The sequence below is a fragment of the Xiphophorus hellerii genome, chromosome 9 (assembly GCF_003331165.1).
Source record: "Xiphophorus hellerii strain 12219 chromosome 9, Xiphophorus_hellerii-4.1, whole genome shotgun sequence".
Taxonomy (NCBI): domain Eukaryota; kingdom Metazoa; phylum Chordata; class Actinopteri; order Cyprinodontiformes; family Poeciliidae; genus Xiphophorus; species Xiphophorus hellerii.
In genome coordinates this window covers 24,310,578-24,332,963 of record NC_045680.1, presented here as the reverse complement: position 1 = coordinate 24,332,963, position 22,386 = coordinate 24,310,578, and the positions used below count along the sequence as shown (strand labels likewise).

Genomic DNA, 22,386 nt, shown 5'->3' with positions numbered 1-22,386 from the left:
AATTGACAGTGTAAATGGATAAGAACAATTATGTTGCTGTTTTTGTTTTGTTTGTCTTTTAACAAAATTATCGTAGTTCAGTTTTAAAACGTCTGTCAATACCATAGACAGATTATGCATGACAGCATGTTTTTTTATTATTATTCTAAGCCTTTAAGAACTGCTGCTTGGAATCTAACACTCTTACCTTTATGATTCTAAATGGCCACAAAACTGGTGCTTGAGCCAAAACAGGGATCCTGGTCTGTTTGTCCAGCCTCTAACCATGCTGCCAAGCAAGACACCATGTTGTAACTTTTTACTAAAGTTAAAATTTGTGTGTGTTTACATAACCACATTTATGGTTAGGTAAATAAAGTGATTGTTAAATCTGAAATAAAAGGGTTAAAAGCGATGCAACCGACCCCTGCACAGAAAAAACGAAACATGAAGGAATTTGCCCATTAATTAGCACGTTTCGCATTTCTCTTATGAGCAGCATAATGTCTCGTAGAGCGCAGGCCGTGAAAGACTCTGTCGGCTGATTGTGGAGGAGCCGCTGCACCTGCCTCGCTATGCTGACGCCGCGCTTCGACTCTTTTGTTCCCAAGTTCGTGGCAAAAACAAAAAATTGCAAGCGATACGAGCTGCGAAACGAGACTCGCTGCCTCATGAACGCGCTCCAAATCCATGAACGTTGACCTCTTTCTGTCCCAGCGGTTCTGAGGCGCACTTTGCTGTACTTGTCCAGAATTTGTGGTGAAGCAAAACTTTTCACGGATTATCCTAAACGTGTCATTTTAAGGCTGAGTGATGATCACAAAACAAACAAGGGAAATTAAATCATGTGCTGCTTTTTATCTGGTCTACCATTCAACAGGTCCAAATGCTTTGTAGGTCAAGACTGCGTCTTATTTGTAGTGCAGCTTGAAGACGCGTTATGTAATGGCTTAACCCAGGAATCTACAACCTGCAGCTCTAATGCCGTCCCTTCACACTGACTATTAATAACTTTGACCAAACGTTATATAGAAATAGATACATGAAGGCCAAAGGAAGAACTTAAAGCAGCTTGGCTATTTTTAAATGTAATGCTTTAGACATTTTTTGCATGTATACAACGGAATCAGTGAAATTTTGAAAGGCATATTTTAATTTATTAGGCCTTTTTGAGTCATTAGGCTGTAAACTATAGACATTACTCTTCAGTTAGATGCCTATTTTTTCCTGCCTTTTATGTTACTATTAGAACTTAAGTGACTTTGTGAAAGGGTATGATTATTATTATTATTATTTTTTTCTTTTGCTATTTATTTTTCTGTTAGTTCATAATGGCCGGGTCTGCTTTCCCTCTCACAACTTTCTGTTTTCGGCCATCTCTATGTTCTTACAACTGAAAGGTTAACTGAACCTTTTAGTTCAGTTAATATTTGCAAAGTTATACTGTTTTTTTTAGCTAAAGATATTTAGCAACCTCAAGAATTAACGTATAGTTCAGTCAGAAGCAGTCAGATAACTTTATAACGATTTATTTATTAAATTTGTAATTGCCATGAAATTAAGTATTTTTAAATTACTTTGTAAAAAAAAGAACTTACTCCACCTTAAGATCCTTGAGGATTCTGGTGTAACTTTAATTTATACAATTTGGGAATCAGAGTGAAGATAAACGTGAGACTACGCAGAAACATTGTTTCAAGGTCTACTGTAGACATTTTGCATTTGTTTTTATAAGTCCTGCTACAGCCTCTTTTTCATTAGGATGGTAAATCTTAGCAAACTGACAACAAGGCTAACACACCATTAATGCAGTTGCTTTAATCCATCACATTAAAAATGTCACCGTTCAGTTCAATACGACAAAGAATGCTAGACACCAATCAGCACTTCCATTCAGAGGAGGGAATAAACATTTGTTTTTGTCACTACAACAGGAAATTAAATGTTCAAGACATTATTTAGAGCACTCCACACCAAAACAATGATAATCCAGCTGGTAACAAAATTTGCCGGTTTAGTTTTTCTCAGGGTTTTGGGTTCCAGATTATGTACAACAGTAGAGAATAAGTGGTTATTATAATGTAAAATGCAATAGTAGGTACAGCTATTTTTCATCTTGAATGAAGTCGAGGGAAAATGAAGGAAAACTTGACTGTTTTACTTTTATACTGTTTTATTTCAATTAGATGCCTTCCAACCTAAAAGCTTACAGCCTCTTGCTTTGCTTTCCTCAGTTTTTGAAGGTTTTCTGCAAGTGATGCAGCTGGACAACATTAGTGATTTTTATAATATACTGTATATATATATATATATATATATATATATATTAAACTGTTTTTCTTAATTCAGTATTTTAACAGAGCATTTCAGCGGAAATAAGAATATTATTTACACAAAATCTGGACATTTTTTATGGTAGTTGTGAGTATATCTGTGAAGCTAAGAGTAAATATCCATGACATTAGTGCGTTTTAAGCTCCACGTCAGGGCAGCAGGATGGATCGGCATTAATTCATCTGCTGAACACAGGATTAAATATTACAGCGCACCTGTAGTATTTGAAAATTGTGAGAAACATACCCGTTACATAATGACGCTCACGTAATACATCATTCATCGAACTTTATTTTCCCTCAAAGGATGCTCCTACGGAGCATGTAAATATATAGTGAACACACACTGACATTTGGAGAGGTGATTTGCAGCTGAGTTTTTATGTAACGTCTATTAGTGGAGGAGGTGACGCTAATATTGACACAAAGAAATCTTAGATGCTGTTAGTTTTTGGCTTAACCCTCCTGTTATGTTCGTTTCTAGGGTACAGCAAAAATGTTCGTGGGTCAATTTGACCCAGGGAGTGTTTAATCATGCAATAGTGTCAGAAACCAAAAAATTCCTCCAAAACGTTTTTGTATCTGATTATTAACTCCAATACTAACCATTTCAATCAATATTTGTGCAATGATGTTTTATTATTTCTCAGAAATTAAGGATCAATGACGACAACCTGCTCATTTACTCATTTGGACATAAAAAATGGAATTTAGATTTTTAATGTCCACTGAAAAAAACCTAGACACAAAAAAACAATAATTTCCTTGAATATAAATTATTTTATATTATATTTTTTTTTTTTACCAAAGGGTGATCTTTATAATTGAACTTGAGACACACATACTGTTCTGGGTCAAATTGACCCGCTGATTAAAATCAAGATAAATGAGTCATGCAGAGAGTATTTATGTTTTCATCCACTTCTGCTGAGTGTCACTCAGTGTGGGTGGAGTTTGTCCACAGGAACAGAAAAGATTCCCGTCAAAGGTTGTGTGAACACCTGCTTTCTCGCAGTTTCCTAGTGAAGTAAAGAGAATAGTGAGAAAGTGGGCTTGTGTGTGTGTGGTTGCGTGTGTGTGGGTGTGAGTGTGTGTGTGGTGAAATATGGTTCATAACTGCAAGGAAACATATAGAATTGGACATTTTAAAATCTTTTTTTGCACTTTAACCTGACTGCCGGGTCAAATTGACCCGAACAGTATCGATGTAAAAAGTAGACCTAGGGTTTGGTACAAATGTGTAACATGAATAAATTTTCAACTTATGTCTAGAGTGCACCTATTAAGACAAATAGAAAACGTTTCATGCAAAAAAAATGCTTCTATTTTTTTTTTTTAATTTGTAAATTTTAAAACGGGTCAATTTGACCCGGAACATAACAGGAGGGTTAAAGTAAGATTTATCCAACGGTAAACCACAACATAACAAGAGAATCCTCTCATAAGATAAACCCACAAGTTTTTTTTTTTGTTTTATATTATTGAGAGTGGAAGAAGGTTGATTTGTTAATATTGTTGGGTTAATATTCTACTGAAAGATATGAAGTCAACCAGGGCTGCACCGATTCACTTTTTTCCACTTCGGATACCGATACAGACACCAGAGGTTTAGTATCGGCAGATAACGATCCGATACAGAAAAACAGCGCTGAATTGACTTGAGACGTTTATTTTTCTAAACAGAGACATAAACGTACTGAATTACACATGTGTTCTGCACCAATAAAACACACATAAATGCGCCAATTGCTTCACAAGTTTGGTCAAGCATGTAAAAACAACTTTAATCTGTTCAGTCAGTGCAATTAGGAGTAGAACAGAAAATGTAAAATAAATAATAAAGAAACTGACAAAAACAATAGGTTGACTACTTTGGTCAAACATGTAAAAGATAAACTGCAACAAACCTTCTTTCAAATGGCTCAGAAAGTGCAACTAGGAATTTTAAATATAGTGCAAAGCGAATTATAAAACATTGCCACACCAGATCTAGAATTGTGTTCAATATCTATCAATACAGATATTAATATCGGATTGGTGCATCTCTAATGCCAACCTGTTTTCAATGTTTCATTTAAGTTAATTATGCCGTGTACTCCGACAAGGTGTTTAGGACCTTTGGAAGAGAAGCAGGACAAGATAATCCAAAGTAAAAGACAACTGGACGTCTTCTCTTGTTACTTGAAGACGTGTCGCCTCCAGTCCAAAAGGTTTCCTCAGAACTCAACAGAGGCAAAAATATCTTCATGAACCAAGAGAGGAAGCCTTGTAGCCGCCTATCAAACCACTCAGGGTTGGTATCAACATGGCGCTCTTTCCTACAGATGAACTTTGAAGTTTAAGGATTTTTTTTTTTTTTGCCCCCCTTACTTCCTTCTTTCCAACCAACTTGAACTCTCTTTGAGCCTCGTTTGCCTAATTCAGGATGCTTTAAAACTTCTTAGTTATTGCTCTGATGCTGCGTTCATGTCAAATTTCTACTACAGGAAGTTACGGCTTGTTAGTCAGAAATGTCAAGAAACACTGATCAGGTCAAAAGGGTAAGATAGAAATAAACAAAGCTTCAGTTACATTTTTTACTTTGACGGTAAGCAAAAGCAATTAGTGTAATTCTTTTTGAAACGATTGTTTCTAATTGTGGAAGTTTACCCTCCCTGAATAAAAACTGTGAATTATTTCAAGAATTTCAACAAATCTTTACCAGGGAGGCCAATAAATGTGACGGAGGCTGTGAAATGCAGCTTCAATGTTTTGCGTCTTGATAATTGATGGTCTAAGCTAGTGCTGCCAATTAAAAATGGTAATCAGATCAGTCACGCTCTTGCGCCGTGATTAATCTCGATTAAACAGCATTTTTAACTTTATGAGCTTGAAATATACACGTTGTCCTAAAAATGTTAAAGAAAAATCTTTTCTCGCCTCAAACCAAACATCTAAGTTTTCCATGTTTTTATATGCAGGAAGGTTTAAAAGAAGTCATTTTGTTTCAAACGTAATTCAGGAATATTACCTATAAACCAGGCCTGTCAGTCACAATAAGAAATTTTGTTTGACGACAAATTATCCCACTAATTATTGCAATAAATGTCGTTTTGAGACCATTTTCAAGTAGTAGACTGATAATGGGCATAATAATGCAAGGTCACCCTCTTAAACATTAATAAAGTTTAACTTCGTAAAGGACTCAACACTGGAGTCGGAAGACATTTTGAATATTCAAAATAAAAACATGACAACCAAGAACAAGAAATGAAATATGGGGGGGGAGGGACAAGAAACATTACAATCACAAACATAAATAAAATGGATTATGGAGCCTCTGTGAACAAAATTGTCTTTCAAAAAATATTAATTATCCGAATGTAAACGATCAAGCTCATTTTAATTTATCGTGCAATTAATTAATTAATTGCTTATTGTGACAGACTTACTGTAAACCTGTTGTGCTTTGGTGGAAGGACAATTCATTACTGCAATAATGATGAACTATTGCAATAATATCGCAGCATGGGAAAATATTACACTACATTAGTGGTTTTATCCAAACGTACATTAAGGTGTTTTTAAGAGAAAACTTTGCCGCTGAGCTCACCAGTCTGACTCTCCTTGCTCCTTTTTCCACTTGTGTTTGTGACTCTGCATTGCTGGCCGCAGTACAAGACAGCGCTGCTGTAAAGCAGGTAACCCTTCGCGGTAGAGAAGCTTTTAGGTCAAAATAGGTAACGCGATTAATCTTCACTGTCGTATGCGATCATTCGTATGCGTTAACGTCGACAGCCTTAGTCTAAACACAATCTTCACTGACTCCATGCATCTGTATGGATTTGACCTTGAGCAATCCACATATTCGATTATAAACCTGTAAGAATGTCTCCTCTCTCCTAGATGCCTACCCTGTCTCAGAAGTGATCTACAAGTGGACTGAGGACGCAGCCAAGTCTGTGGTGGTGGCAGAGGAAGGCTCGAGGCTCAACCAGTATCACCTGATCGGCCAGACGGCGGGAACGGAGGAGATCTACACCAGTCGGGGTACAGCGGACAGACCGCAAACTCACTCCAGCTGTAGAGCTTAGACCCAGGCCTGGTGTCCAGTTCAGTGGGCGCATGCTGCTCTGCGAACAAAATTTTCCTCACGCGTCTATTTTAACGAGAACGGCACGTTGGATGAAGTATGTGGGAGCATTTTTGGTCTCCTCGCCCTTTTTCTCAGTTCAGGTAGACGGCCATGTTTTGGTAGGTTGGTCGCTGCGCCGCTTTCTGTCTGCTGATGGATTGATTGGCGTTCTGTGAGGTGTTCAAAGCGCGGGATGTTGTTTTGTAACATAAAACAAACTTCTCCACAACTCGCCCTGGTGTGTCAGCTGCGTTCCTCGATCTCTGCGTCGCTGTACAGAACATGCATGGAGATTAAATGGCACACAGGTGAACTCCACTTACTGATAAGGGGATTTCTGAAGTCTGTTGGTGCCAACGGATTCATTTATCAGACTGAAGAATGAATATAAATGCACCCCACACTTTTCTGGTTTACATTGGCGAAACATTTTTAAAATTATATACCCAGCACACAACAAACCAAAGAGGATGTGTCATGTTTGGAGAGAGGATAATCTCCAAGAGCAGCTCTTTCCTTGACCTTGCACTTTGCCTTGCTGCTTCTTGGCCCCAATAACCTGCTGCCATTGCTGGAACATTACATCCGGGTTTATACCACTGTACTCTAAAGCAAAATGTTGAGACACTGAAACAAGTCTTTGGAGAAAATAGGCCAAGCAGTAAGACAGTGAGCCTAAGCACACAGTTTAATCTGCCAAAGAATGATTAAAGAATACAGTTTATATTCTTATGTGGGCAAATCAAAGCTTTGACCTCAATCTAATAGAAATTTCCCTTAAGAAGCTAAAAGGAACAATTTTACACCCAAAGACCCGTAAACATCCCATTGTTTGTTGTGGAATAGTGAGCTAAAATCATTCAGAGCTGCTCACGTCTGGTAACTGGTTTACTGGGGCGGTCCAGTTCACGAGTGGAATCATGGCACAATGTACAAATTCAATTAATTTTAAGACTTTAAGACTTGGGAGCTAAAGCCTTTCCTCTGCGTACATCTCCCAGAATGCTGTGCGGTTCTGGATTGGAGTTCAGTGAAATTATTGAACATTCCATCAGATGCATTATCTATTGGTATATTGATGTAGATATCTATTGTTGTTGATTTATTCCTAAGCATGTGTCAAACTCAAGGCACATGGGCCAAATCTGGCCCACAATACCTATTAATGTGGCCCCACTAAACTCAAGATGGCTGCGTAAATAGAGCCATCAAGATAACAGATGTCTGCTTAAATGTTATTTTACCAGTCAAATCCAAGCTGTTTTTTTTTTAATCTGTATACTGCCACATTACATCACTGTGAAAATATGTTCAGTAATATTTAACACTCTCTGAATACAGAGACAGCTATTTATTATTTAGGGCTTCCCTCAGTATATTATAAGCCTGGCGGGCCACCAGGCTTTACTTAGCCCCCCAAGGCTAAGTATTGTTTATGTTTATTTTTATACACCAGTAACAGTGATAGCAAAGATGGGTTAAAGAGTTTCTTTGGTGAAACGGTTGGAAGCGTATTTTTTACATTTCTTGCCAACTTTAAACATTTTTAAACACAAAGCGTAACGGGCCGCTGAACGCCCTCTACCGCCTGTACCACCGGACTTAGAAAGTTTTTTAGGGGAAACCCTGTTACTGCATTTTAATGGGTTTTGTCCATACAGTCTGCCACAACCGAGTATTTCAGTACCTTCAGAATATACCATATTGATCCTCAAGAGAAAATTGCTTATTTGTGGACAAGCTATTCACATTGCAAAGTGTGAAATATTAGCAAATACAAACAAAGCAATTTGTAACATAAAGTGTATAGCACAAGTGTGAAATTAGAAAGGATTTTAAAATGACCTAAATATAAAATAAACAAAATGAAAGAAGAGCAAGAATGTTCATGGAAATATGTGGCTATAAACGAGTCCAGAGTAAACTCCAACATAAAGACATTCAGAGTTTTGTAGTCTGTTGGACACAAGCAGGAATGATCTGTTCATGATTTTGACACTCCTACCGCAAAGCAAAAGTTTAAACCAAATGTAAGAACGCACATATTTGTTGAAAATGGATTCAATTGTTCCACATGTTGGATGTGATAAAAAATCTAAGTATTTTAGGGTCACCGCCTTTATTCAAAAATGTGGGATAATGGGCGAGAACCTTGAGGAAGTAAAGCAGCCAGCTTTCCCCCCATTTTCTCAGTGGCTCAGCAGTCGTACAGCAGCTCCGGCCTGGACGTGGCTTTTATTATCATCGTTACGCTCCGCGTTATTGCAGCCTGCTCCGTTAAAGTTGCTGTGGAAAGGAAATGTTTTCAAATCAAGCTGGATAAGGGGCAGGAGGAGGGGTGGGGAGAGAGAGAGGGGACAATGAATGAATCTCCAGGATTTGAGCGCGCCTCCCACACACAGCCAGCTGTCTCTGGGGCTGTCAGGAGGAGAGGTGGCAGACGCATGGAGGGGGCGGGTGGGGCAATGGGGGAGGGGGACAAAAAAAATCACTTATCCGTGGTCTTAGCCACTGGGTCTGTAGGGTTAATCCGTATGCAGGCCCATCAGTTGTGCTTTTACCGAGTGACATCACAGCGCAGGGATTGGCTGCTGTGGAGGCGACGGAGGGGTTGGACAGCATCTGCTTAATTCCCTTATGTAAAAATAATACTTTTGGTTTTTGGTTGTTACTCTGTCACAAAGGAGGAGGGGAGAGGAAGAGGGGCTTCCCAAAGATGTAAACAGAGGTGCTATACTCCGTTTGATGTATGAAAGAAACCCATTTCATGATCACACGCATTAAATCGGAGACAAATCTGTTGCGTGCTCACTGGGGTGGGAAACCCTGGATCAGAGCAAGTTCTGAAGAGTGCGGTCCGTTTGCACACGTAGCAAAACGCTGTCTAAAAAGGGAAGGCGAGTCACCCGGAGCCAGCACGCTCTTAATTAGCCGAGCTAATCTGGAGTTCAAACCCTCCTTAGCAGGCCCAGAATAGCTCAGCAGTGTGCTGGGCGCACACGTGGTGGCAGTGACTCCCTGGTCTCACCGGTTCAACCACACTGGATGCAAATACGGCTGCAGGAGCATAAGTTGTGATAGGCGAACTTCTTTTTATTTGTTTTTTTTAAAGGCATGATATTGCTTCCAGATCACAGCTCAACAGATGACGTGGATCTGTACTCACCAGTTGACCAGCATGGCCGCGTTGTTCTCCGCTATGAATGGTAGCTCCCCACAGACGCTCCAGAACCCAAACAGTAAAATCCACCACAACCGCATTTTTTGTTTTTTTTTGTTTGTTTGTTTACACCCGGGAGGCTTCCATCCACTTTCAGTCCCAGAAGGTTCAGTCAGGTCAGGTCAGATCACAGCAGAGACCCCCACGCCGTGGCCCCCCAGAGCGGGTCTGCAGGCTAACAGTCCACAGAGTGAAGGCAACCCGGGAACTCCTTTCACCGAAGACATGATGCTGCTTGTTGCATCGCTCGCACCGTTCAAACTTTGCTCCCGTCCCGTCACGTCCCCCCCCCTCTCGCTCGCTCTCCGTCACCCTCACTTCGCACCTGCATGCAATCAGCGCCACCGAGCCAGGTCCAATTCGGCGTTCTCGCTCTGGCGAGGCGAGGATGAACGTCCCCAATCAAGAGTGGCCCGGCTTGACAGAATGGGATGGACTGTGTTACACACACATACACACACGTACGTGGTGCTTGCACATAGAAAGAGAGAGAGAGTGCAGATTGTGACAAGGGATTAGCGAGACAGAAAAATCCGACTTTGCCAGGAGAAAGCAGCAGTCATCTGTGGATTTTCTATAGTTTATCAGACTCGGCGGCTCGACAGGATTTCACAAAACAAGGAAATCATTCAAATGCAATCTTCACTTGATTAACAGGATACAATGATATTTCTCCCCCCTCCCTCCCTCCAACAACCTACTTTTTCTTTCCTTGTAAAAATAAATACATCACTCATTTAAAGGAGAGAACTCTCCTTTAAATGAGCGACGTCAATGTCAGATAATGTGACAGGAAAGCAGATATTTAATGGCAGCAAGTGCAACACAATTTAATAAAAAATAATAATAATAAAAGGATAAAGCGGCCTTGTTGTTGTCGCATTCGGAAAACATCACAAATGGTGTCATAAATGGGATCACCACTGTCACTGTAAGTGATGGTACTAAGAAATATGTGCTGATAAAGAAATGTGTGGGGTTTTCTTTTGTATAAAACCTAAACAAAATAAAGCAAGAGCAACTTTTCTGTGAAATTCAGTTTACTAATAAAGCTCCAGCTCACAACAAATGTTGTCTTAGGACACTTTGCATGAAAGTAGTCAATTCAATCCAATTCGTATGAATCGGCTTCATACGGTCCAGTTTCTTCTTGGTTGCCAAACAATTCAACCAAATTCTGTTTATTGTTCACTTTGGTAAAAAAAAAAAAAAAAAAGTAAAAGAAAGAAAGAAAGAAAGAAAAAAATAATTGATAAAACAATAAATTGTAGCTGATGATGTTTAAATACCGAAACACATTATTATTATTATTATTATTATTATTATTATTATTTATCCGCCGTTAGTGTTTCTTTAAATATCACTTCATTTGAAAAATGTGGTGAGATTCAGTTACTGTGTACTATCCAACAAAAAAGAAAACTAAATCACAATTTTAATAGTGAAATGCTTTGACTGCAGCAATATGCTGTCACAACTATGCAATCTATTGCCAAAATTTTTTTTATCATCACTTTTATCTTCATTGCAATGAGGGCTGGAATAATTAATCGGATTAATCGTGATTAATCAATTATTGAAATAATCATCAGCTAAAAGAAAAGAAAGCCTATTCAGGGCAGTAATTAGGCCAAAACTGTGTAAAAATATATATATATAATTTGCATTTAAGATAAAAATACTTTTATAACCAAAACCTTTATAAGTTATTTTTGTATTGGTGTCCTTTAATGTATTTCTAATAATATATAAAAGTGGTCAAGTGAAAAATCTGTACAATGTGGCTTTTTAAAAATTATTAGATTAATCGATTACTACAATAATCATTAGTTGCAGCTCAAATCACAATAATTACCATATAATATCGTGATTAAAAACAGAGAAAATCCTAGACAGAGAGTGTGGGAAGAGTAGTAAATACCAGTCTTAGTCATGTTTATTTCTACTGGAAGTTACTGAAAGCGTGGTTTTGTGTGAGGATTGAAATCTGCCCGTTTTTTGTTTTTTTTTCAAAATCCCTTTTTAATCTGGGCTTGACTTGAATGGAAAAGCAGCAACTGCGCAGAGAGGGCATGCAGTGTGAGGCTGTGAGCGCGGCCTGAGTCACCAGAGTTCACCGGCGGGATGACCCAGAAAGAAAAGGTTTATTGGGCGGGCCGACTGCAGGGCGGTCCGGGCGCCGCACAGGTGCTTTTCTGAGAGGAAGAGAAGGAAATGTCACAGGTTGAGTATGTTCTTAACTTAAAACCAACAAACCACAGCGTTGTGGTTTTCATCAGCTATCAGATCAAAGTTTCAAATATTAATGTTAGACTACGACAAAAATAAACCCCTGTTATTTCTTGGATTTAAACGTCGCCCGGGCCCGCCAGTTTTTTTTTGTTTGTTTTTTTTACATTTTTCACAAAGCAGAAACAAAACTTTAGTGACAAAACTTAAACCTGCTGTGACGAGAAGGGGAGACGTGTGAGGATCTCGCAGTGAATTAGGGCCAGATTTAACTGTTATCGTAGAAAATCAATTATTCTATCGATTATTCTGACAATTAATCAGATTAAAATGGTCACTTTCTACAGATTTTTCATTGAACAGTTTTAGAAAATACACTGAAAGATGCGAATAAACAAATAATTCCATTTCTTTTTATATAAGAAAGTGAAGATTTATTTGCCTTTAATGCAGTAATATAGCATTCCTATAGTTTATGCTTGATCATGTGTAGCAGAGGAGGAATCTACAGCTAAAAAATAAATCCATCTAATATTAACATGTGAAAAGCTCTGGCTTTTCTGCTTGACTTTAACAAGTCAATACTATTTATAGCTGATCAGTTGACTATTTTTTGGATTAACTGATTAATGTCTGCATACCAAAAGGGAGTTTTTTGTTTGTTTTTATTGTCTGCTAGCGCTATACTGATATTTGAACCAGGTGAAATTAAAACGACCATTTCTAGGCAGAACATATTTACAGACAAAGAAGTCTGCTGTTATTTTTTTTTTTTTAATCTTAAATGCAAAATGGACATGTTTTTGTACAATTTTGCATTAATTACTGCTCTGAATGTGTTCTTTCAGCAAATGGTGTTATTTTTTATTTTGAGTCTTTATACTCCAGTTAATGATTAATCGACTGCTAAATTAATTGACGATTATTCCCTTAATCGAAACATCACAATTAATCTGATTAATTGTTACAAATCTATAGTGAGTACTTAAAAAAACAAAGAAAAGAGAGAAAAAGTCTTAACAAAAGTTTGAAAAGGAAAACAAACTGGAACTCATATTTTGATTTTTTTTTTCTTCTTTTAAATAAAGGTTATAGTATGCAGCTCTACCTGACATTGCAACATGTCCAGACAGTTTAAATATAACTTTTCAGGCATTTGCCATTTTCTCACTCTAAAATTAATGTGAGCCGAGTTAACAAATATCTCCATGATATTTTTCTAAAGTTCTGAAATACAAGCTTCCTGTCTAAACACTGAGAAATATTCTTATATTCTTATATTCATATTCTTCCCATCAGCTCTTCTGCCTGACTTATAGTTGAGTGTACTGTTTTAAATAAACAGCAAAAGCACATGGAGAAATAACAATCCACCTGTTCTGTTGTCTCTAGGCGAGTACACAGTGATGATGGCTCACTTTTACCTGAAGAGGAAGATAGGCTACTTCGTCATCCAGACCTACATGCCGTGCTTCATGACTGTGATCCTGTCCCAGGTTTCTTTCTGGCTCAACCGAGAGTCGGTGCCAGCAAGAACCGTCTTTGGTGAGTCTGGAAGACGCATCGGGCTATGCGATGGTTGAAATATTTTAGCTGAAATGGCAGCATCAGAACCCGCAGGAGGATTCCCACAGCTTCAAAGAGACATTTAGCTGTTCTTTCCACGATTAGAGGCAAATTATTTTATTTATTTTTTCTTACTACTACTGCGTGATCTGTTTATAATACTCTCCTACGCAGCCGGCTGTTTTCCATGCCTTAATCTGCTGTAATAGAACTGCAACTCTGGTATCTAAGACTGACCCAGTTTTCTCTCTCACTGCCAGGTGTGACCACGGTCCTCACCATGACCACTCTCAGCATCAGCGCTCGAAACTCCCTACCCAAAGTGGCCTATGCCACCGCCATGGACTGGTTCATTGCGGTGTGCTATGCCTTCGTCTTCTCAGCCCTCATTGAATTTGCCACAGTGAATTATTTTACCAAAAGGAGCTGGGCCTGGGACGGGAAAAAAGCAATGGAGGCCCAACAGCCCAAGGTACGTACGCTGGGTTTGTTCAAACGTTTGTTCAAAACTTGCTGAGCTGTTAGAAAATGAGCATCATCAGGAGAAACATTTGTGGAAAATGCTTGAAAATGTAATTTTCTTTTAAGGTTCACACCGGCACCATTTAGTCTGCTTTAATTAGAAAGTCCGGTTCATTTGGGGAGGTGTGAATGTGTCTGTTCGGTTGAAGTGAACTCTGGCAGTGTTCGAATGCATATGTGAATGCAAGTGGACCGGAGACCGTTCCAAAAGCAGGAAGTGAACAATAGCGCTGGGCATACTGGGTAAATACAACCAAAACAAACACTTGCGTCTAGCGCTAGCGACCGAAGTGGCTCGTTTTCTTTTACTAAAGACACAATAGAAATTCTACATCTGCTAAAGAATTATGCTACTCCATTTTGTGAGGAAGAAAGTTGCATTCATGTCTTTGTGTTGTTTCCTTCAGTAGTTCTTGATGCAGTGCCACCACAGGTGAGGAGGGGAACAGTTTTTTTTTCAAAGAGTTTAGCTTGTTGAACACAGTTCAGTGTGAAAGAGATGCTGCACCAGCTGAAAATGTAAAACGCTGCAATTTGGTCCCCAATTGAACCTACCGGACTGTCAGGTAGACCCTTAGTCAAAACCAAGTGCAAAACCTTCAGGTTTTACTTTTGTTCCATGTATCGCCTTAACTTGTACCACCAATATTTACCACCACAGTTTTATTAGAACCACAGCTCGTTTCTTTCTACGCAGAAAAAAGACCCATTGGCGTTGTCCATGAAGCCCAACAACACTTGCTCCGCCGGTGTGAACTACACAGCCAACCTCACCAAGGACGCGTCCATCTCTACCATTTCAAACAGCACAACTATTCAGCTCAAACCGTCTGAAAGCAAGGCCCCGGACCCCAAAAAGACTTACAACAGCGTGAGCAAGATCGACAAGATGTCCAGGATTGTGTTCCCCGTGCTTTTTGGGACCTTCAACCTGGTGTACTGGGCCACGTACCTCAACAGGGAGCCGGTGATTAAAGGAGCCGAGTGAGTTCTAGACTGAGGGCCAGTGATGACAAGGAACTTAATCAACAAACGCCAAGCACTTTGTCCTTGTACCATAATTGTTGTTCTTTTAAGATATTTACAAGTTATTGCATGTGTGTTGCTTCGGGTAAGTGCTGCCATGTTTGCCTTGAGTTAGAACATGTATGATTACCGACCTAAAAGATTAACTTATGATTGCTCACTCAGAACTTGGTTATACTTAATGTTTTTTTTTTTGTTAAATTTTGAGCATTTGGCATTTGTATTCTGTCGTTTAGTTTTTAGTTGGAAATGGAAAAGCAAGGCCAAATGCTATGCAAAGTAAAACATTTGTACTGTATCATTCAAAACCGCTTTTTATCTTTGTAAAGTCTTTGTACAGTAAATATTAACCTCGAGGTCCACGAATGTGAAACAGGACCGAGGCAAATGTAACTTTGCTTTCTTGTTAAAAGCAGCCAAATAGCCATGCTGAATGTGTTGCCTTGAGAGTGTGATGACTCCTTATGAATGCACTGAACTCTGCACTCCTGCAACAACCTTACTCTGAAACCTGGTTCAGAACGTTAATGTAGTGGACTCTACTTGTTCACGTTTTCTTTTTTTCTTCTTTTTTTTTTACTTTTCAATTTACGGTGGCTTGTTCTCAATTAAGTTTAGTCAGTCTGAGTTTTTGTTTAAGTGGAGATGAAAGCGGGAAACGTTTAAAGCGAAAGTGGTGTGTTTCCAAACTATGAGGTTAAACTGTGTATATAAGTAAGTGCGGGAGTAGCTTAAGACAGTTGTATATTTGCCCTGCTTATAGAATAGCACCACTAGGCCAGTAAAGTTTGCACTTATATCAATGTAACGCTTGCACAACAGCATTGTTAGTTGCTAGTTTTAGTGCTTAAAAAGAAAATGAGTCAAGTAGTTTAAACTCTGGCAAGTTAAAAAGGTTTTATGCTTAGAAAAACATAATTTTTTTTTCATAGATATAAGTTTGTTTCTTTGGTCTTTTATAAAAGCTAGCATACTTGATGATTAGCCTTGAGAAAAAAAATTTCCTGTTTTGGCATGAAAATAAGACGGACATGTGGTGGCTGGAAAAAAGCGTCATGACCACACCAATTAACATTACCTTGGTTCAAATAGAAATATTTAACAATATTAATTAAAAAAAAACAGCTACTACCTGATGTCTTTAGCTTTGTTTAGCTTAGCTTAGCCCTATTTAGCATAAAAACAAGAGAATGGGGAAAAACCACTAGCCTGCTTTTGCTTCATTTTATTCCATTCATGTATCACGTTTTTTATTGAAGTTACTAAAAAAAACTTTTAGTTCAAGTGACCCACAAACACAAACTGTTAGCTTGATAGCAAGCTAGCTCATATTAGATGCTAATTGGTTGGATTTTAACCATTTTGGAGGTGATTGGCATGTTGATGGCATGTCTCAGTACTTCTGGCAATGTAGTGAATTTAAGATTTTCAACACATTGAAAAACCTAAATTGTTAATTTTTGAGTTTTGTTTTCTTATTTGTGTATTTTCAGACATTTAAATACAGCCATGCGTTCTTTATTTCATTTTAAGCTGAGCCTGTTCATTCCATATCTGCATTCGACATATGAGTGGCCATGATGTTTTCATTCAGTCTATTTAAAAACAAAGCTATATTTATTGTATCCATATTTTTTTTTCTAAAAAGGGAAATCACTTTAACAGAATAATGGAATGTAATGGGTTCTTTCACCCATATCTCAAAAAATACAAACGTTACTTTTAGCTGAATTTGCTTTAATGTCCGAACTTTATCATGTGACCTAATGCCTGCTTTAGCACAGTTTTTTTATTTATTTATTTATTTTTTGAAATATTGTATTATGACATTGAAGTAAACAGAAGCTGTCTGTGCTTTAACAGCAAATACCTGAAGCAATAAATAACGCTGAAGTGAATGACAAGTTTTTTTTGTGTTCATGCTAAAAATGTCAACATTTTACCTGTATTTAATTAGGTTTTCATCAATCCGCCAGTCGTCTTTTTTAATAAATGCATTGCTTTGTTTTTTTTTTTTTTATCCCATTTTTCATGTGACAAATGTCAAGGCCTGTGCTAATGTGAAAAACGTGCACTTTGTTCTGTACCTGATTCCAATAAAGCTTCACTCGCACCGTCTTCCGGCTCTTAGTGCTCAGTCATAATAAAGCAATAATGTTGCTGCTGACATTTAAGCTTTAATGAAAGGATGCTAACTGATGTTTCATTCATTCTGGATTACTCCACACTGAAAGAAAAGTGGTATGTAAACAGGTAAATCCAGATTGTCTGCGCTTAATAAAAATAAAAAAACATCTGTTCTTTTTCTCACAGTACGTCATGAAATCAAACTGATCTAAATGAAAAATGCGAAACCTGTATGTGTATGTTATAGATCCATTACACGTAGAGTGAAATACTGCATTTTAAGACTTTTTTTTTTATTATTTTGATGTTCATGGCTTTATATGTATGTTTATGGCAGCACCTCTCCTGACCCCACTAGGGACAAGGGTGTTAGAAAATGGATGGTTGGATGTTAAAGAGTTATTATGGCCATCCAACCATATGACTGCTGACTTTGAAGACAATTGTTGAAGCTATAAAAGCTCTTTGCTGGCTCAAGTGTTTTCTTAGAAAGTTGGATGGAAGGAAAAAGTGTGATTGGAAAGACTCACTGGAAATTGGTGTAACTGCAACTTTGAGACGACCGTCAAGCAAAATCAAGTCAAGAATTTTCACGCTATCTGAAGAACTCTTAGATAATGAGGAAAACAGGTAATGCTTTTATTCTATAACATATGCAAAAAAACATATGCTGCTTCATATGAGCCTACGAATTTGTGGATTTGCGGAACTCGACGTGACAAAACCAAAAAGTAATCCTAGTTAATAGAAACAACTTTGTGCCCGTTCTGCTCGGCCTTTGATTACACCAACGCCTCTTCTGCTGTTGTTGGACTGCTAAACCCATCTTGGGGAGGTGGGGTGGGGGGGGGGGGGGGGGGGGGGTCTCTCTGCTACAGTGACATCTGGCTCACATCTGCTTGTCAAAGATTTAGCTCCATTTAAGTTGCTTTTTTCCGTTTGGTTGGGCCGGAGTCGACGTCAAATTAAGCCATCGCTGATGGCACCAAATGACTCCAATCGCATATTGGAGCGTTGGAGAGAAAAACACAGAGAGGGGAGTGAATATCAAATCTTGAGTACCAAAAAGTGGAGGTGATGCTGCAGGTTTTAGAAGTGATGGAGTATTTAAAGGGGCAGTATTGTTTGTTTTCCAGCCACATAGTGTTATTTTATAGCACAATCAAGAAACTATGTTACCTTCAGTGGGTAAAAAAGTGCTTTATATATGAAACAAAGAAAAAAATCCAACAGAATTAAACAGAAATAAACATGAAAATGCAAAAAAGAAAATATGTTAATGATATCTGGAATATAAACAGGACATCTTAACACAATTCAAAGCTCTTGCTTGATAAAAAGGTATTTTCATATCATGATGTTGCCACCAGCAGGTTTCATCATGGAGATCTGTTCAGGAGGAAGTTTAGTGGAAGGACGTTCACAGACGACATCCCCAGAGCATGATACTGACACCACCATGTTCCACTGTGGGGATGGTATGTTCAGGGACAAGTGCAGTGTTGTTGGGTTTTCTTTTTGTTCTTTGTTTTGTTATGTTTTATAAAATATGCCAAAAAAAATGTCCTTTTGCTTTTCTCCTGAACAGTGCGCTTTCTGCTTCCACAACTTTACGTGTCCAATGTTTGGCTTGCTGTGAAATTTGAACCAGACCGTCGCTTTTTATTCAAAAACAATTTCTCTCTTCTGAGCACTTTTTGCATGAATTTGAGGAGCACACAACTTTTACCTGAACCGCGGACCTTCTGATGCTTTACTCAAGAGCATCAAAGATGGCAAAATACAAACACAATTTACACTTTTCAGATTCAGTTTGAAAACCGTAAACACCACCTTGGCATTTGAGTTTGGTCCAGACGGTTGGAGTTATGCAGCGATGATGATCAACTCTACTCTTTAAGGGGCTGTCACATACAATTTAGCATATTATTTCTTTAAGAGAGCGAATGCATCGTACACACTCAAGCTTCTTTTATTCAGCAGACTGTGGGATTAACATGCAGAGTGTATAGGTGCACATGCTAAATATGCAGGGCAGGTAGCAGCACCAATTAGACCCATGGGTGATTTCATCTTACATAAAACTTTTAAAAAACAACTATAAGTTCATTAAGCTCATATTTATTCTGAGTGCGGCCCATTAAATCCATGCTGATTCCTTCTGGGCCCGTCGGGTTGGGCTTTATCTTTTGCATTATGCTAATGTATGGCTGTGAGTAGGTGATCATGTGGCTAAGTGGGGAAGTGGAAATGATTGCTGGTTTCATTCTCAGCTCGACCGCTTTTCAAAGTTGTCCTTCGGCGCGACGCTGAGGCCCTACAATGGCGTCTCCATAGAAAAGGAAAAAAAACAACGACGCATGTGCAGACATCAGAAACTCAAGAAACTCTGGATGTGTGTTGCACAAAACGCAAACTGTACAGAATTTGGCAAGGCATATGCAAACGTGTGGGAAAAGTTCCACGTTAGCAGCACAACAGCAGTGAGAGTTGATATGGCTTTGTGTTTGATTTCAAGTGTGTGCAGTTCTCATTTCAGCCACTAGAGGGTGACAGAAGTCAGGCGCAGCAGCAGCGACGCTCCACAGCCTGCGACCAGAGCAGCTCAGGCTCAGTTAACGCACGTGTTAGCTCTGCAGCTGAGATGCTAAAGCTAAAGCGCCCTCTGACCTCTCGTGCTGCTGATGTAGCGTCTCACACAGACGCCTCCAAACTGAGGAATACTCAAAGAGGTGACTTTGATTCGCAACGTGTGGCAATTTTTTATTTTTATTTTTCCAGTCAACCCATGGTTTCAGTGTTTCAAATATAAAGAAACAGCTGCATCATCATCATCATCATCATCATCATCATCATCATCATCATCATCGTCATCACTATGGTAATTCAATGGTAAAACGGCGGCAGCTGTGGTTGCCAGGATGCAAAATTATTAGAATTTTATTTAGTTTTTTTCCTTTCATGGTAAGATGGCAGTGTGATTTTTGATTGTACGGTTTAAAAAATTCTGCTGGATTCAATAATTCACTATAAAAGAAAACGTTTTAACTTAAAGGACAAAACCAAAAGGTTTTCTCTAAAAGGAACATGAAAACAACCTACATCAAATTCTAACTTGTTTCATATTTTACGGATTTGTCCTGTCATCATTTTACTGTTCATCGCTGTCAAATATACATTTTTGCTTTTACAGTGTGGCGCGCCCATGTTTACATTCGCTACCAATAATCCACTTCTATATCTTATTCGCATTACCGATATTTTATATTACTAGCGGTACTTATTGTATAAAATTTATATTTAAACTCTAATTTGTATGGTTATTTTTACATTTTGTACTAAAAAAACCAAAACCTTTTTAAATGACATTCCTGCAGACAAAAGTAAGCTTTTTATTGTATAAAGGAAAACGTTTCTACTGCGCATGTGACAAATAAACGTTGAACAACGAAGCACGGTAGTGCCGGCATCATGCTGTGGATTTTGAATGGCGCTCTGCTTTTTCCCATGTTGTATTTAGGCCTGTTTTTTTTTTTCCAGGCTTTGCATTCGAAGAGAATCAGTAAAGACTTTTGTTTTCTTCTGCAAGTCTAATTCCAGACGCTCTACATCGGGGACATTCTACTGCGTGATTAATCGGGAGGAAAGAACGGAGGCACAAAGCTCAACAAAAAATATTTCCGCGCAGGTGTAGCGACCCCTGTGTGACGCAGAGGAGTTCTCTATTTATTTATTTATTTCTCAGCTGATGAATTCTCACCTCTCAGAGAACTCAGCCACCGTGCGCACCTGCGTAAAGGGCGCAGCGCCGCCCGCTGTGGATGGAGGAGCGCTGCAGTCCTCAGCGGTGACAAACTGCTGAGTTTGTGTCTGGTGAGGAGGTGGGGGGAGCCGGCCACCAAGGAAGGATATAAATGGTTTTTATTATTATTATTATTCACACCGAAAGACATATCGGCTGGATTGGAAACTATGAAGCCCCCCTCCTCCTGCTCCTGTTTCCGCTCAGTGCTGCGGTGACCACGGAGTGCGCACAGGCACGGTCCGCTGACACGTCTCTGTCTACTTGTTGTTCTCCCTCCGAGAGACATGACGCGCGCTTCCTTGGCTGGCGTCGGACTTCTGTCGGTCCTTTTCACCTGGTAAGCGGCGCACCTGGCATCTTCTTCTTCTTCTTCTTCTTTTTCGTTTTCTTCCAAAAAGAGAAAAGAAACGGATTTCCATATCCTCGCTGCAGGGATTTTTCTTTGAAACTTTGTGTCTAAGTTCCTCTGAACGCACGCTCTCCGCGCGTTGCACGTCCTGTTAAACACGAGCTTCTTTCCTTCCCTCTCTCCAGTTCTTTAGCGGTGCAGTATGAGGAGGACTACGAGGATGTGACTGTGAACCAAATGCTGGCTCCTAAATCCCAGGAAACAGACACCACGGAAATCCTCAATAATTTACTCAAAGAGTATGACAAGAAGCTGAGGCCGGACATTGGAGGTAAGACTCGCTTCTTTTTTCCCAGAAACGGGACATTAAAAAAAAAAATTTTCTTTTTTTTTGGGGGGGGGGGGGAAGTTAATTATAGTTCTAAAAATCAGTTCCAAAACTGAACATTTACATTATATGGATTCTACAACTGAAATATTTCATGTCTACTTATTAGAAAATTAGAATTGTACATAAGACCAATAATAATAATAAGATGTTTATTATAAAGAGTTTCATGCCTGAGGCAGGCCTGGACTTCACCAAAGGTCGCTGCAGAACAAGTTGTGAGAGCTGCGCCCAGTTATATCAACGGGAAAGATGAGTGGAAGGACAAAGTGTGGCAGACCAAGCAGCAGGGTTAACTGCAGCTGTGAGAGGATGCTAAAGAAAAAAAAGTGTTTGAGGGAAAAATCACAGCAGCGGGAAGAGAAACACAGACGTGTCCTGGACCCGGTGCTGCCCTCTTTGTGATGACACCAGAAGCATCCAAACTGGGCAGAGGAAAACAAGGACTGGGTGGATTTTTTTTCTGTGTGTGTTCCAACGTCCTAATTAAAGCACAGTGTGCATTTTGTTAAGAAACAGAATCAAGGCCCCGTAAGGTCATGCAATGCCACACCGATGCAGTAATTCATGCAAAAAGGAGCCGTGAGCAGCTATTGATGCATCTGTGCTGCCTGAACGTCTGTTTCAGTGTTCAGTTTCATTCGATTCATTCTGCTGTAATATTCTGCTTAGTTTTTGGGGTTTTTTAAACTGAATTTCGAGTTTTTCTTTGCTGTCTGTTCAACAAG

General features: G+C 39.0%; 2 protein-coding genes across 4 annotated transcripts in view; both read left to right on the top strand.

The window, feature by feature from the left end:
- gabra5 (gamma-aminobutyric acid type A receptor subunit alpha5) overlaps positions 1–17,107 on the top strand; it is a 35,147-nt gene extending 18,040 nt beyond the window's left edge. For all 3 annotated transcript variants that reach the window (XM_032572434.1, XM_032572436.1, XM_032572435.1), the window contains 4 exons: positions 6,198–6,341; positions 13,268–13,420; positions 13,702–13,913; positions 14,661–17,107. In XM_032572434.1, coding sequence (XP_032428325.1) covers positions 6,198–6,341; positions 13,268–13,420; positions 13,702–13,913; positions 14,661–14,951 — 800 coding nt within the window. In that variant the 3' untranslated portion in view covers positions 14,952–17,107. The remainder of the gene's footprint in view (positions 1–6,197; positions 6,342–13,267; positions 13,421–13,701; positions 13,914–14,660) is intronic.
- A 3,819-nt stretch (positions 17,108–20,926) lies between these two features.
- The window catches only part of gabrg3 (gamma-aminobutyric acid type A receptor subunit gamma3), a 42,664-nt gene continuing 41,204 nt past the window's right edge, over positions 20,927–22,386 (top strand). Inside the window, exons 1-2 of the mRNA XM_032573280.1 lie at positions 20,927–21,258; positions 21,456–21,601. Coding sequence (XP_032429171.1) covers positions 21,206–21,258; positions 21,456–21,601 — 199 coding nt within the window. The 5' untranslated portion in view covers positions 20,927–21,205. The remainder of the gene's footprint in view (positions 21,259–21,455; positions 21,602–22,386) is intronic.